This window comes from Pituophis catenifer, unplaced genomic scaffold, assembly GCF_029215685.1.
Source record: "Pituophis catenifer annectens isolate HBS135680 unplaced genomic scaffold, rPitCat1.0.hap2 SCAF_1, whole genome shotgun sequence".
In the NCBI taxonomy this organism is placed as follows: Eukaryota; Metazoa; Chordata; class Lepidosauria; order Squamata; family Colubridae; genus Pituophis; species Pituophis catenifer.
Window position 1 is genome coordinate 204,102,519 of NW_027256881.1, and position 16,689 is coordinate 204,119,207.

The following is a 16,689-nucleotide window of genomic DNA, read 5'->3' on the forward strand; positions in this document are numbered from 1 at the left end:
GCAGGCAAAGCACGGGGGAGGTTGCTTCACTCAGCTAGCGCCTAGTTAGGGCTGAAAAAAAGCTTCTAAAGCAGTGGTTCTCAACCTTTCTAATGCTGCGACCCTTTAATACAGTTCCTCATGTTGTAGTGACCCCCAACCATAAAATTATTCCTAAAACCATTGAAAATATGTGTTTTCCGATGGTCTTAGGTGACCCCTGTGAAAGGATCATTCGACCCCCAAAGGAGTCCCGACCCTCAGGTTCAGAACCACTGTTCTAAAGAACAGCTGAGAGTTGGAGCAAAGCATGGAGATCGCTTCACTCACTAGCGCCTCGTTAAAGCACAGCGGAGAGTCAAGGGAGCAGGCAAAGCTGGGAAGATCGCTCACTAGTGCCTCGTTAGGGCTGAAAAAAAGCTTTGAAAAAGCTACATTCGGAGTATAAGACGCACCCAAATTTTCAGCCTCTTTTAAGGGGAAAAAAGTTGCATCTTATACTCTGAAAAATACAGTACTTGGATTTCTTGGGTCCTAATTACTTTTTTTTTTTTTTCAATATACTAGAGAATGCTGGAATTAGGCGCCCTTTGTTTTATGTAATTCTCTCTATTTTCTCAAAGAATCCGATACTAATTCAGAAGGGTCTGACACAGAAGGGTCTGAAGATGACGAGGAAGAAGATGACAAAGATCCAGATGAGTCAGAGTCTGATACCGAGGGAGAAAAATCTACAATTAAATTGAGCAAAACCCCTTCTTCCACTAAAAGCTCTTCTATCAGCCTTGCCACTTGTTCGACACCACTTAATCTCCAAGTAGCAAAGACACCCAGTTCTGCTCCTGCTGCATTATGCCCTGAGTCCCCCTCACCAGTATTTGTAGGAACACCATCGTCTGGACTTGCTTCAAGCACTCATTGTGGTATAGCATTAATTTATTATTTTGAAAAGACTGTTGTATGATCTTTGGTTGAAATCAAAAAGGTGTTATAACTGATCAGTTTTCAAATCTGGCTTGTTTTATAATATTTTTTGACTTTACAGATTTTTCTTTGTGCTTGGGTTGGGGAACAGGTCTTTCTGGGAAACTGGTAGTCTTCTAGATATTGTTGGAATATAATTTTCAGTATCCTGACCGATAGGGATGTTGGGGGCTTTAACATATGGAGGGCTCTACTGCTGTTAGATATATGAATAGCAAAGAGTGACTTGCACTACATTATTTTTACTTGAAAGATGCCTTACATAAATTGTGGCTTCCAAGGAAAAACAGCAGAATTATCCCCTTGTCTAGAAGGTGATGAAAAATGAGAAAGTGAATATTCCATAAGGGTATTTAGAACCTGAAATTCACACATTTGCTTGCACTTTGCCGGACACCCTGACTCTATTACAAAACCTGGTCAAGGAGACCAATCAGTTGAAGTAGACTACGTTCTATCCATTAGTTGAATATTATCCATGGTCTATGCAGAATCATTTTTTCCCAAAATTTGTAAGATTTATCTTACAAAGATAAGATTTGTAGGTGAGATTTATCAAAAATATGTAAGTTCTGCTGACTCAAGATAAAATAGGTGCTTAATAGATTAAAAAAAAAACATGTCTTTATGTCTGTTTATATGTTACTGGTTTCAACAAGACCACCTGGGGATAGTTATGTTCAACTGTTCATTTCTTAATTCAGACTAATCATATTATCAAAGAACATTGTTCCTAATCTAATAAAAAGGCAAGCATGCTGTTTCCATTTATAGGTATTAAAATTATAGTTCTCATTTTAATAAGATTTAAAAACTTAATTGAAGTTTCATCCTGCCTTCCAGCTAGCTAAATGCCCAGATACTTCTCTTATATCCAGGTTTCAACTACATATATAGGTTGTCCTTCACATATGATTACAATTGTGACCAGGATTTTTATAGCTAAACAAAGCAGTTGCTAAGTGAGTTGTCCTTAATTTTGTGACCTTTTTTTTTGCCATGGTTGTTAAATGAATCACTGCAGTTGTTAAGTGAATCATGCAGTCATTAAGCAAATCCAGCTTCCCCCACTGACTGATGTCGTCGCAAGTGATCCAGGACACTCGAATCGTAGTAAATATATGCTGGATGTCAAGCACTTGAATTTGAACACATGACCATGGGGATGCTGACAGTTGTAAGGATGGGGAATGGTTATAAGTCATCTTTTTAGTGCTGTTATAACTTTGAACGATTGTTAATCAAATGATCGTAAATCAAGGACTACTGTAATCCCGTTGCTTATCATTTGTCAGCAAATAACTGTTTCAGCATACTGCATGCTGTATAAATCTTTCATCTAGTAGTGCTAACTCCTATCACTTTGCAAAGGAGAAGATTTTTTTTAAAGTGGATATAATTGTTGGTTTACTTTTAAGTAAAAAATATAAAATGGAGAGCCTGCCAGGCTCAATATGAATTGCATGAATTGTTGCATATAAGGAAAAGATTAGAACAAATGTGTATTTAACTTAGTATTCTATGGTTGATGAGATGATTCTAGGAAGCCCACAATCAGTAACTCTCATTGACTCATTTTCCTCCAGCGACTTAGAGTTAACAGGCTTAAAGTTTTTACTAATGGGAATAATCTAGTACTAGTATCCATTTATAGCCTTATTCTCCATGAATTGTCTAATCCTCTTTTAAAGCCATCCAAATTAGTGGACCTCACAGAGGAATCTGTCATACCATGTTAGATTACCAATCATTTTGGCTAAGATTTATGTACAGCTTTTCATGATTTCAGAAATCATTTTCTCCTAGCCATACTTAGAGATGCAGGGAATTGAACAGGGACCTTCAGTATGCAAAGCTGGCATTCTACCACTAAAATGAGGACTTGGGCCATATCTGCTTGCAAAAACATATTTTAATAATTTTACACAACATTTTTTTCTAGTGAGTATCCAAATTAGCAATTAGTTGTCAATGCCTACTCTTAGGAGTAAAAAAATGGCATAGAAAAAATGTTGTTAAAGCCTGAGGTGTAGGCCTCTGAAATATTCATTTTTTGTGAAAGTAAGTTGAATAAGTTACTTCATGATACAGCAGTAACGCAAATTTGAATTAGTCCTAGAGTTCTCATGGATTGGCACATTATTGGGAGATAATGTCCCTCACTTCCATTCAGCTGAATTATAAGGTTTAATATTGTAATCGGTAAAACAGTAAACTTGTACTCCTATTGATTTTTTTAGAATATGGGAAATGTTACGATAGCAAATGAAAATGATCAGCTTCTAATTTCTGTTTGTCAACTAGTTTTAATTTCTGTATGTTTCATTATAAATTGACTTTTTGAATTCTATTTAAGGTTCTTCAAAAAGGCGACGAGTTACAGATGAACGGGAATTGCGCATTCCTCTGGAGTATGGGTATGTACAATAAATTTGAAATTAAATTTTTGTAGCCTTTATTTGTTGTGTGCTTTTACCATTCTAAGAGGGAATTATTTTAAGATGTCAGTCTGAGTTTAGGATTGATGGAAGAGGAATAAAATATTGATTTGTGCTATATCTTGTTAGATTTTTTTTTATCTTGAAAATGTAGTGTTATGATTGTTAATCCTGAAGAGAGAATTCTAAGTTGCTGTTGCCAAAGGCTCATATTTGCAATCTATTATTAAACAGGAGGCACTTGTGGAAGAGAATTTATGGATGGGACATTGTTTAGCTTCATTTGAACCTTGGATCTCTCTCCTCTCAGTATCAATTTGCTAGTTAACCAAGGCTAGATTCACTTTGAAAATCTCTCTGCTGGAGAATAGAACATCCTTAATTTTTCAAGCCTCCATTTTTCAGTCACCCTAAACTAGTTTGCATTGCTAAGTGTCTTTGCATCTTACTTCTTTCTTCACTTGGCAATGTACTTCATACCGTATTTTCTTTTTTCTTGAATTCCAGACTAGATCTTGGTTCAGAATCAATTTGTAACAACCCATCTTTCTATACAGATTCCAAGTGCAATCTGAATAAGAATAGCAATAGCACTTACACTTATATATTGCTTCACAGTGCTTTACAGCCCTCTCTAAGCAGTTTACAGAGTTTGTATATTACCTCCAACAATCTGTGTCCTCATTTTACTGACCTTGGAAGGATGGAAGGCTGAGTCAACCTTCAGCTGGTCAGTACAAAATTCCAGGTTGTAGGCTGAGTCAGCCTGCAATACTGTATTCTAATCACAGCACCACCACAGCTCATCATCAAACCCAGTCCTTCCTTATCTTGAAAGTTAGTTTTACCCTACAGCTAAGATTTCTAATGTACTTCCTTCAGTGTCAGCTTAATTTTTTCCATATGATATTTTATCAAAATGTCAATTACAAATAGGACTTGGGAAATTTCAAAGGACCTTCATTATTTCATATCAAAATTATGTTTGTTTTGTTTATGCATTTATACTATTAGATTTATATTCCACCATCCCTCTAGACCAGGGGTGTCACACTTGATTTCATTGAGGGCCACATCAGGGTTGTGTTTGATCTTGGGGGACCGGGGTGGGTGTGGCCAGGGTGGGCGTGGCCAGCATGATGTCACTCATGTTGGGGGCGATTGTGGTGGCCCGAGCGCTCTGCCAGCAAAAACAGGCTCCCTAGCTCCGTTTTTGGCTGCAATGGCCTCTTGCAACCCTCTGCCAGCAAAAACAGAGCTCGGGGAGGCCATGTGCGGCCCTTGCGAATTCTGTTTTCAGCTGGGATGGCCTCCTGCAACCCTCTGCCTGTGAAAACAGAGCTCGGGAAGGCCATGCGCAGCCCTCGCAAGCTCTGTTTTCACGGGCAGAGGCACCAGAGGCTGGTCCTTCACTATTTCCAGGGCAGCCCCATGGGCCAGATCTAAGCACACTGTGAGCTAAATCCAGCCCCTGGGCTTTGAGTTTGACAGCTCTGCTCTAGCCATTCAAGGCATTAAACATAGCATCCCTTCATCCCATTTTGCCCTGCAACAACCCTGTGGCCCAATGTAATCCATTGAACTTTCATGAATGAGGGTACATGATTTGAGTCTCCAAAGTCCCACTCCAAAACCTTCATGACCTTCTTTTCCTCTAGCTCAGTACCAGTTACTCTTGACTCCAAAGAGTTGTTCCATGTCTACTCAACCGTGTCCATACTTATGAAGTAAATCTTCTACCTTCTAGAAAAAACTTACTTCCAAATAAGTATGTAGACAATTCCTTTCCTAGTTTGTCTTTTAACACAGAACTATATTTGCAGGTGGCAAAGGGAAACAAGAATAAGGAACATTGGTGGCCGCCTTCAAGGAGAAGTAGCATATTATGCACCATGTGGAAAGAAGTTAAGGCAGTACCCAGAAGTTGTAAAGGTATATTTTAAACATTATGCTTTTGTGTATGTATTTAGCATGCCCATTTGTGTTTAAATGGAATTTTTTTTTCTTCCTGTAAAGTTCTTTGGTACAAAATGGCCTGCAATGTGGAGGCTAATGATCCTTAACCTGTCTCTGAATTCACCTACTGTAAAGTCATAGTCCCCTGCTAGAATATGCACAGTATTTGAATTCTCTAATGTTAGCTGTACATCAAAGCTGGGTTGTGATGACTTAAAACCTGAAGTGGAAAAATATGTGATTTTTTCAGTATCTCAGCCGAAATGGAATAATGGATATCTCAAGGGACAATTTCAGCTTCAGTGCAAAAATAGGAGTGGGTGACTTCTATGAAGCCAGAGATGGACCGCAGGTATCCGCTTTTTAAAAAAGTAAAGTCTTTGATCCGAGGAGTAGTACCATAAATCTAAGTGATACACACACACACACACACACACACACACACTACACTACACTACACTCTGGAACATTGCTATTGGTAGTTATTCATTCTTAGAGCAGTACTTATGATTTTATTGTCGAGATGGTGAGTGGACTGAGCACATGATCAGGGAAAGTGCTGAAAAACCTTCATAATTTCATGTTTTGACTTTGCTAAGCTAATAAGTGTCTTGTTGAACTCAATTTAGTATTGTTCAAATTGCAGTCAATACCATTATTTGATATTACTGGTCTGTAATGCTCAGTATATTCCACTGCTCCAACGATAGGTGGGTGGGTGGGTGAGCAGGTTAGGAAATAACTCCTGTGGTTAAAATGTGTATGTAGGGCATCTGTAGCCCTAGACTATTGGGTTTCATCAATAGACACCACTATTCCATCTATTATAACACCAATGTTGGTATATTCCTTTCAACATTTGTGAAAGCTTTGTATCTGTGTTAGACTAGTGGCAATTATATATGGTTAACAGTTGTGTCTCTGATATTCTTATCTTAGGTATTTAGTAACCTGTGTGGCGTTAACTCAGATATGAAAGACAGATGTGTTTGTTGCATGCATGAGAAACTGGGCAAAGTATAGGCAAGTAAGTTGAAAAGGCAGTCAGGGACACTATTGTGGAGATTATTTTCTAAAGTCACCATGTTCGGTGATAGATGACTAAATGCAGTCATCCTGTGCAGGTTTATATAGGAGCAACTCCTAAAGAGGTCAATGAGACTTATTTTAAACTATATCAATATACATCGTTTAAGAATTTACAAAGTGATTTCTTTCTTGGTTTATTCCATGTCTGATTTTTTTGGGATTTTTACACAGGAAACTTTGCTTATTCTTAATATTCCCTGCCTTAGTATCCTTCTTCATATTACATCACATGCTATCTGATATATTCCTATGTAAGAAGTAGCATTCCTCCTCTTTGGTTTCAATGTACAATCTATTCTTCCTCAATAAGTTTAATAGCTACAAATTAGATATGTGTAGATATTTGTCATATACTCCAAAAATGCTTTCCAAAACATCTGGAACTATTCTAAATGGTTATTGCATCATGTATCTACAAGCTTACAAAAAGAGGGTATTTGCGAAAAAATCATAATACTGTAGAGCCACATACATAAGAAAATGGTTCTGCTTGAATGTCTTGTCCAGTAGATGAAGAATAATGGAGGCTTATGGTTAGTTGCATGAAAGCTTATTTATGTAAAAAGATGTCAATAATGCAGGTCATTATTGTAGATAATGGATAGAAACAGAAAAAAGATTTGTGCAGTATTCATTTCTGTGAAAAATTCTGGCAGTTTCAAAACTGGAATGTCAGGGAAAGGAGCAAATTAAACTTTTCCTCCCCTAACATTTTATTTTCATTTTTGAAAAGACCATTTTTGTTTGTTTATTTGCTTGCAACGAGGTGCATGCATGCATGTAAGCACATTCCCAATTAAACAAGAAAAAAAGTACCCTTTGCTTCTTAAAGGACTAGAATGGATTGCTTTGATCATGAGTTATTTTTAATGATAATGGTTTTAGATTATTTTTATTGAAGCAAAATAAAAATAGCTGCAATACTGTACAGATGAAACTCTATGACTGTTCCCTCCCATCAGCAAAGCCTGTGAGAATTATACATAATTGAGTATTTTCAGAATCTTTATCAAGCTATAATTCCCAAGATTGTGGGAGAAAGCCATTCTATTGATATGATCAGGTTCTTAGTATAATGCAGGAGTGTCAAACTCACAATGACACGTCGTCACATGATGTACCATAACTTTTTCGTCCTTCACTAAAATGGGAATGAGGATGGTCAGCGTGTGATGCATCTGGCCCGCGGGCTGCAAATTTGACACCCCTGGTATAATGGATTCCCCTGAGAGATTATGTAGACTATGGTATAGTGAGCAGTTTACAGAATCTTGAGTGAAGTTATAGACCCTGTCTCAGAAGTACAGTTCCTGATGTAACCTGGAAAAATCTACAACAAATGGAAATGGTGTAATGATAAGTGACAGTTAAGACAGTTTGATGTATACAACAGAACCCTGATCTGGGTCTGTCAGCATACAATTTTGACCATACAACCATTTCTCTCAGATTTCATACCTGCATATTATGTTGCACAGATGGTACTCCTTTAATCCTTTCCTTCCATTATTTCTTACATAACTCCTAGACCCTGTACTGCACTGGGTCTTTCTCAAAATGCCAGAATATCTCAGTAACTTTATTAAACTGAAATCACAACTTCTAATTGTTTTACCATTTTTGCTGAAATTATAACTGTTTCTCCCCTGCTTATTATTTCTACCTCTTTAGAAAACTGAATTACTATTGCGCAATTATTATTTTTTTTATTATAAACATCTTATAAAGATTTCTGCCATAGTTCTTATTGCTGGAAATTTTTGCATTGTTGGAAATTTTTGCATTGTTGGAAAAAACTCCACTGAAACTCCATTATTATGCTGGTATTAAGCACTGGAATAAATGTAGAGAATTTAGATTTCTTGCCAGGCTTAACTGTCCGTTATAGAACTTTTAACTGTCGCTTTCTTTGTCCAGTTCTTGGTTCAGTATGTCTTTGATTTACATAGTCAATTTGAAACAATTTCCAGTTAAACAAACCAAATAAACCATTTGATTGTGCCAAATGTTAGTTTTGAATTCACCTTTGTCTTCATTTTGGGTGTTAGCAATTGGAAGAGTAGAAGCATTTTTATATTATATTTAGTGTGGATCTTATGTAAGCTACAGAATAAATAAGGTAAGTAACTCTTCCCTGATAGGATTTTTTAAATTGCAATATGTGTGCTTGAGACAAATGCAATTTAGAGCAAGTATGAATTTGAAAATTCAGAATGGCACCTTTGGTGTTACGTTTGCTAGTATAAATAATGCTTTTTGAATGTGTTTTTGTATATGTCTATAACAGCCTTACTCTGTAAGCTCTAAATTTATTGTAATTTTAAGTGTCTGTCTAATCTGATTCTGTTCTGATACATTCAGCAGTTATATTCATCATCCCCATTTAGCATGCCACTGATAATGTGGCTGAATATAATAGGAGTTGTAGTTCAAAGCATTAGGGGACAATGGATTGGGGAAGGCTGTTTTCTTTATACCAATTAAACTAAGCCAGCTTGCTATTCTTAAAACACTAATATGATGCGGAGTTCTGCATCTGTTACATTGTCATCTGTAAGGACTTGATTATTTGCCTTCGGTTTTATGCAAGTTGCTGTAGTTATTTTTAAGTTTCATTCAATAATTAATTTAATCAATCTTAGGTCATCCTAATGTATTTAATAGTACATTGAGAAAAAAGTCTTTTTAGATGACTGGTCTATCTAGGTCATGATTTCTGAGGCAGAGGTGTGCCAAGATTTCAGGCAGAAGTCTTTCCAGCCTTCTCTAGGGCATCCTGAGATTCTACATTTTCTAGGTAGAGCTTGTGCTCTGATACTGAGCTATTAAGACCTGTTGACAAATGTGTATGTTCTAATAGAAATATCTGGGTGTTATTTTATGAATAGGCCCACATATAGCAATCCAGTAAATGATCCTTATGAAAACAGAATCTTTCCCATCCCCATCCACATTGTTACACCTATAGAAATCTTGGTGAAATAGTTGTGTTTATTTGATCCAGATGGGTTTAGAATTCAAGTCTAATATAGTTAATTTTCTAATTCATCTAGCAAATTTATCTAAATTCTTGTTAGACTCTTATGAGAAACAGATTGTGCTCATTGTCCCTCAAATCAATAGTCTATTAAGAAAGAGAGAGGGAGGGGAAGGTTGAAATTCAGTTCTCTTTCCATTCATGTAAAGGACTATGATCCAAAGGAGATTCCCTTGGTCCATTGCTTTTCAAGAGCTTTCTGGAGTAGTTTTCAGAGTATCTGGGGAGTATCCACAAAAATCCTCTCACCACTACTTTGCCGAAAAACATTTCATGACCAGACTTCCATTCACACAAATTCTGAATTGAGCAATACATATATAGCAGGATGGTGCATTTCCATGTGCAGAGATAATTAGAAGAGCATTTATTATGTGAGTCTTGACATGTAATTTGAAGTGTTACAAATAAGATACATATTGACCAACTCATTGATAGGCTTGAGGAAACAAAGAGAAAACAATTCAGAAGATACTAGATTACAGTACAATGTCTGATTAGGTAAACATAGTACAAGACTCCTGTTTGACAAATTAAGTGGAAGATACTCCTAAAATTGAAATGGATGGTATGAAGCCAAGCTTCCATTTCTGCAAGTCAAAAAATGTTTTAAAACTATAGAGCATTACAAAATAATTTCAATGGATAACTCGATAAATATTCTAATCACAAGCAGAAAAATCAGATGTGTAATTGGATATATTAGGATCATTTATTTATTTAAAATTTGATTTCTGCCTCATCTTTGTTTTCTGGCAAGTACTCAAGTCTCAAATATATTTACAGTCATTTAGAAGTAATCCCATCGAGTTTGGGGAATTGAGCTCTAAGGCTACAATCCTAAGCAACCTTACCACTGGGACTTACTTGCAACTGTCAGTGTAATTATAGATTTGTATTAACAAACACTTCTTTTAGTATTTTTTTTCTCTTAGGCAACTTGCAATTTTCATAAAGATGTCACCACTTTTTCAAGAAAAAGGTCATTCTGCATATTTTCCTTTTCATCAAGTCCAGCCAGCATGATGGCTATTCCATTTTGCTGGTGATATACCAGAACCCACATGTCTGTCAAATAGAGCAGTTTATCAGAATTTTGGAAGATCCAGATTTTAAGAAATTCCTGATTCTGTATTCACTGGAGTTCCATCAATTTATGGGTTTGGTTTCTAAAAGGAAATCGAAAGTCTTATCACCCCTCAGTACAGGTACATGTTGTCTTTGGGTATATATGGACGGACAATCATGTTTCAGTTGTTTATTGTGATATAAACAGAAAGAAAAGAATTCAAGACAGCTGTGGACTCTGTGTAGTTTGGTACTCTTCAATTTTCTCTCTGCTGAAAGGACAAATTCTAGTCCATTTACTATTACTTCATTAATTTGCTAATTGAATCACTCCAAGCTTACAGTTCTAATACTTACAGATATAGACATATGCTTCGATGCATATATATATATATATATATATATATATATGTATTGAATTTTAATTTTGTTTTCCATTTTGTATTTATAATTATTTTCTGTGAAATATATTAATTACAAGGGGATGCAATGGTGTCTACTGAAAGGAGAGGATGTCCTTCCCCGCATCAGAGCAATGGAAGGTCGTAGGGGCCGGCCACCAAATCCTGATAGACAACGTAGCAAGGAGGAATCAAAAATGAGACGTCGCAAAGGTCGACCGCCAAATGTTGGTACCACTGAATTCCTTGACAATACAGATGCCAAACTCTTACGAAAGTTACAAGCCCAAGGTAAGTATTTTATTACTGATTTTATTATTATTTTATACCTGTCTAAAATTTCTGTATATATATAAAAAAAGAGGCTATGGTGCCTTCCTTGAATTCTCACCAGGAGGCAGCATCTGGCTGATACTGTGTGAACTTGGAAGCTAAGCAAACCAAGTTTGGTTAATGCTCAGATGAGAGATTATTGGGATATCAGGACTATATAGGCTAGCCTGAGAAGTTGTATAACACCCCAGGAGGCAGTGCAAAGACTTGCACTATATCCTGTTTTCAAAGGGTAAATGTTGCCCAAATAAGTCATCAGCAGTTGAGCTTGACTCAAACAGGACTTTATTTTTACACACACACACACACACACACACACACACACACACACACACACACAAGAACATAGAGCCACTTCCTTGCTTTGGAAAATGGGATTAGGCAGTTCAATTCAGATTCTTTAATACATACCTTAACTTAATGCAAGATATTAGTGTAGCTTAATATTTCAAAATAATGATTCCCACAAACAACACTTTGGATTTGAAAAAGTCTTCTTTGATGCCTGGGAGTGCATACATAGCATCTGTCAGCAAATCCTTAAAGTAGCTGTGGTTTATCTCAGGACCATACTCTGCAGCTCCCAAGCAATCCCAAAATTGTGCCTTCAGCTCAAGGCGCTACAACAGGTGCTGCACGGCTCTAATATTTGCTTACAAGTTGGTAGTTTGCTTGATTACAGTTCTGTTTTTATCTTTTCTCCAATATGTTTGGCAGTGTTAATCCCTTTTATGCAACTATTTTTTTCCTGCTGTTACTAAATTTATAAATACACATTTGTTCCATTTCTAATTAAACCTCCTTTGCCACTTTTCACAGGATGAAAATTACTGCAAGTATATAACAAATGATACTCACGATTTTCTCTTTTAACTTTTGAATATTTTTTCTGTATTTTTAACATGTCATCTGTAAAAGGATCTTTTGTTTTGATTATATTCTACTACAGGTTTGCACATCTCAGAGGAGAAGGAGCCAGGTTAATTACATTGAAATGAATACCTTAAAGATAATCATGGGCTGAGAAAGAATAGCTGGTCTAATGATCGCTGTTTGTCGGCTAGTGAGGCCTGGAGGCATTCAGCAGCTTATTTTTCAGGGTGGAGGAAGCTGTGAAAAGCTAGGTGATGGCAGCAGATTCTTCCTGGCAGCAACAATATTTGGTGGCTGTGGATTTGTTAAGGTTTTGAAAAAAACAGTGGGCCACAGAAGGGTTCTTGGCAGCCGCACGTTGTGCCATCCTGTTCTAGTAGTTGCTGTGGCAAATTGGATTTGCCCACCTGCACATGTGGAGAAACATAACACCAGTTTGGATAGATAAAGGATTTCTAGTCTGTTAAAGATTTGCAGTACATGACCTATCTTCCTGCATATTTGTAAAATATGCAAATTCTTATGAAAACTTGCTTTCCTTGGCACAAAGCGTCACTTTTGACCATTTTAATGGAAAAAGTTTTAGTATTATTACACTGAACTATTAAAAATTGCCTCCTTAAGGATGAGGAGAAGCCTTAAGCAGAATTTTGACAGCCTGAAAAACAACCACAAGTTCTTCCTAAGGCTGCATTTGCGTTTGTATTTTCTCCTGGCTTTTTAACCCCAATGGACAGTTGGGGTCTGTAGGTCTGCAAAAGGATAAAGGGAAATTTTACTTTCAAATCTTGGATCTCGAGCTCTTGGCCTATGAGCTCTTTTCAAGGGAAAAGAATGGTTCTCATCCATATTTCTGCTGCTTGTGTGTTTGTAGATACTGTATGCCTCACAATGAAATCCATTCTGCAGAGCTTGGTTAAATCTTGTAACACTTAGGGGAGAAGAATACTGATCCAGCCTCTGGCACATTCTTCAGAGCACATGCCAATGGTCTGGATGTTCTCACTTCAGTAGCCTCTGATTCCATAAATTGGCACCTATGTTACAGTTTCAGAGGATATATCTATGGGTAAAAATCCTCTGCTTCTAATTGTGGTTTATTTTGTTTTTGTAAGGTAGCTTGTCTTGGCCACTGAATTTTGCTGTGGGAAAATAATAGATTCAAACTGTTACATAGCAAGAAATAATTCTGCTCAGTGTAGTTTCAAATTACATTGGGAATAATCGTTACACATCATTCTGCACTTCTCAATCCTTAACTCAAATTATTGTGTTCATTTCTGGGAATCACCTTTTAAGATTCAGAGATAACATGAGTATGATCAAGGGACTAGAAACTAAGCCCTATGAAGAGAGATGGAAGGAACAGGGTATGTTTAGCCTTGAAAAGGATACAATAGCAGTTTTCAATTACCTGGGATGATGTCACAGAGTCAAAAGTCAGAATTTGCTCTCTTTGATTCCAGAGAGCAGGTTCAAAATAATGGAAGGCAGTGACAGGAAGGAAAATTTCACTACAGGACAACCAAGCTGAATTGTAACCTTTTGACCTGCAAGTCAAAAAAAAAAAAAATGGCTCTAGTGATCTTCCAGAATCTGAATGTCAATCCATATTATTTTAATATTGTTTTAAATTACCCAAGGGGGAAAAAAAGAAAAGAAGTGATGGTTTGAGATACATCTGCAGTTTCATACTTTCCCTCGGGTACTAACAAAATAACAAATATTTGTATGAAATCATATTAAGGATTTCCTCAGTGCTGAGTTGCCTCTTTTCCATTTGTTTCTATCTCTCCATTTGTCCAACTGTCCTTGTGTCAATAGGCAATCTTTATTATACTGCAAGCATTTCCCCTTTGTGTTCCAGAAATTGCTAGACAAGCAGCACAAATCAAGCTTTTGAGAAAAATTCAGAAGCAAGAGCAGGCCCGAGCTGCTAAGGAAGCAAAAAAACAGCAAGGTCAGTATTACACATCTTTTTAAGAACCTTACAGCTTTTGAAACCATAGATACTATGTTTCCATTATCCTCACTGTTATTTACTACCAACACGTTTTTGTCTTATTCTTAGCTATAATGGCTGCAGAAGAAAAAAGGAAGCAAAAAGAGCAGATAAAAATAATGAAACAGCAGGTAATTTATGTCTTTCAGGCTGCAACTAGTGCAACTAGTGCAAAATGTACTATTTTAGTGGTGTGTGTGTAAGTGTGTGTGTGTTTATGTGTGTGTGCACGTTTGTGTATCTGTAGTGGGGCTACCACTTGAAAACTCATTTTGCTTTGCTCGAGCTCAGCTGGATAATTTGATGATCCATAACACATTATGGAAAACAATGCATTTCAAGCATGAAGATGTGCCATCATCTGCAAATTCTATAGATAAAGTTGCTTTTAAAGGGAAAAAGCAAAAAAAAAAAAAGGAAAGGTTAAAAAAAAAAAGAGGGAACGTACAAACATGAGTATCTGTCCACTAATACACTATCAACCTTGGGCATAAGGGAACATTTTGTTCTATTTCTCCTGCCCTGCCCTTCCGGGATCAATTGGGGAGAATTCAGAAGCCTCATGTTTATGGCCACTTGCAGTGTCCCTCGGTCAGGTGACCATGATTTACAATGTTTTTGCCGAAAACTGGTGTTTGCTACTGATTTTCAGCAAAAACACTGGCATTTGCTTAATGACCACAGATTAACCTAACAACCATGGTGATTTACTTACCACCCACTGCAAAAAAAAAAGGTCAAAAAAATCAGGTTGATCACATGAAGATCCACTTTATAACTGTCATAACATAATCAGCAGACTCCATTATGATCGTAAGATGAGGATTGTTTGTACATCTTAGATCAGGCTTGTCCAACCCCCAGCCCATGAGCCACATGAGGCCCTGAATAGCTAGTAATGCAACTCCACAAGATCATAAATGTTTAACAGTATTATACATTAACTATAGTATATACACTGCTCAAAAAAATAAAGGGAACACAAGCAGAAGACATCCGAGATCTGAATGAATGAAATAGCCTTATTAAATACTTTGTTCTTTACATACAGTAGTTTATACACTGCTCAAACAACTAAAGGGAACACAAAACTACTGTATGTAATGAACAAAGTATTTAATAAGGCTATTTCATTCATTCAGATCTCGGATGTCTTCTGCTTGTGTTCCCTTTATTTTTTTGAGCAGTGTATTATATATATATATATCTTCACTCAATGCAGCCCAAGGCAAGCCAAAACGTTGCACACCTATGTCTTAGGTTTTTTTTTTGGTGTTGTACACCAATGATATTTTATTTCATTCTCTCTTAAATTATAAGATAATATGAATTTCAGTCCTTTTAACCACATATACTGTTCATCCTATTCTTAAATTTATTGCATAGAATTTATTTTCTTTGTCCATTATATTCTCCATTAATTCTCAGTTATTACCATCAGCTCTTGAAGCTGTGGAATGCCAGAGAACTCAGCAGCAACCTTTGGGATGTCTAGATCTTCATACAGAGACACAAATTGAAATGAAGAAATTTACAATACATTCTTGCTCAGAAGCGATTCCCTCTGTATTTGTGGTAGCTTGCTTCTATTAAGAATTCAGTCCCAGTGTATTATAGAGAGGTGGTAGGAACAGCAATGATTTTAATAAAATTGGTCAATAATGTGGCTAATATTGCTATGTGTTCTGCTAAGTATATAGGGAAAACAAAATTCTTAGAAGTGCTTTGTTTATTGGTATTGGAACACATGTTATTTCAGCAGTCATTTGTTTTAGGCCAAAGTTGAGACTTTTGAGGTGCAGGTGAACCATAGAAAAACATTATTTTTAAGCATCTGGGCCATTTTCTTACTAACTTTGATCGTAGCTCGCAGAAGGTCCTCCTTCAATGGTACCACAATGCCTGGAAGTCCCCAACCACCTAGAAAAGGGCTGCAGTCTTAACATTGCATTATTTGGCAGATGTCATCGCATGATCTGGTATTGCATATGAAATCATTGTGGCTGGCCTCTTCCAGGGGAATACGATGGAATAATAGCAAGCAGTGAGTGTACAGGGGAGGCTTGACCTGAACTGGATGGGTCTGTGTGGAAATTCACTCTCAGCTATGGCAGCAGGGGGGATGGCCCGTTATTACTGCTGCTTCAAATGAATGAAAGCCTTTCTTGTTGCAGGAAAAAATTAAGAGAATTCAGCAAATCCGAATGGAAAAAGAACTCCGAGCTCAGCAAATATTAGAGGTATGACCAACTTTTAATGGCAAAGAAAAAGAAGGGCTCTTGCAAGAATTTTACAATTTTGTATAAGGATTGTATGCTGTTGCAGATATTTCAGTCCATAGATTAAAATGTGGCTCCCAAGCTGTGAATTTTTTATGGATATAAAATCATTTCACAGAACAGTTAATATGTACAGGAATTTCTAGAAGAAAATTATTAGACTGTTGCCAACTTCCCGTTCACATTCAGAGGAATTATCTTCTTATACTTAAAAGAGTAACACATTTAATAAGTTATAACACACTTTAAT

The 16,689-nt window shown here is 36.6% G+C and overlaps 1 protein-coding gene across 1 annotated transcript in view; it reads left to right on the plus strand.

Moving 5' to 3' along the window:
• BAZ2B (bromodomain adjacent to zinc finger domain 2B) overlaps window positions 1-16,689 on the plus strand; it is a 165,720-nt gene that overhangs the window by 106,869 nt on the left and 42,162 nt on the right. Inside the window, exons 9-16 of the mRNA XM_070940289.1 lie at window positions 603-902; window positions 3,320-3,380; window positions 5,225-5,333; window positions 5,608-5,709; window positions 11,033-11,243; window positions 14,026-14,118; window positions 14,230-14,291; window positions 16,335-16,400. Of these exons, the coding sequence (XP_070796390.1) occupies window positions 603-902; window positions 3,320-3,380; window positions 5,225-5,333; window positions 5,608-5,709; window positions 11,033-11,243; window positions 14,026-14,118; window positions 14,230-14,291; window positions 16,335-16,400 (1,004 nt within the window). The remainder of the gene's footprint in view (window positions 1-602; window positions 903-3,319; window positions 3,381-5,224; window positions 5,334-5,607; window positions 5,710-11,032; window positions 11,244-14,025; window positions 14,119-14,229; window positions 14,292-16,334; window positions 16,401-16,689) is intronic.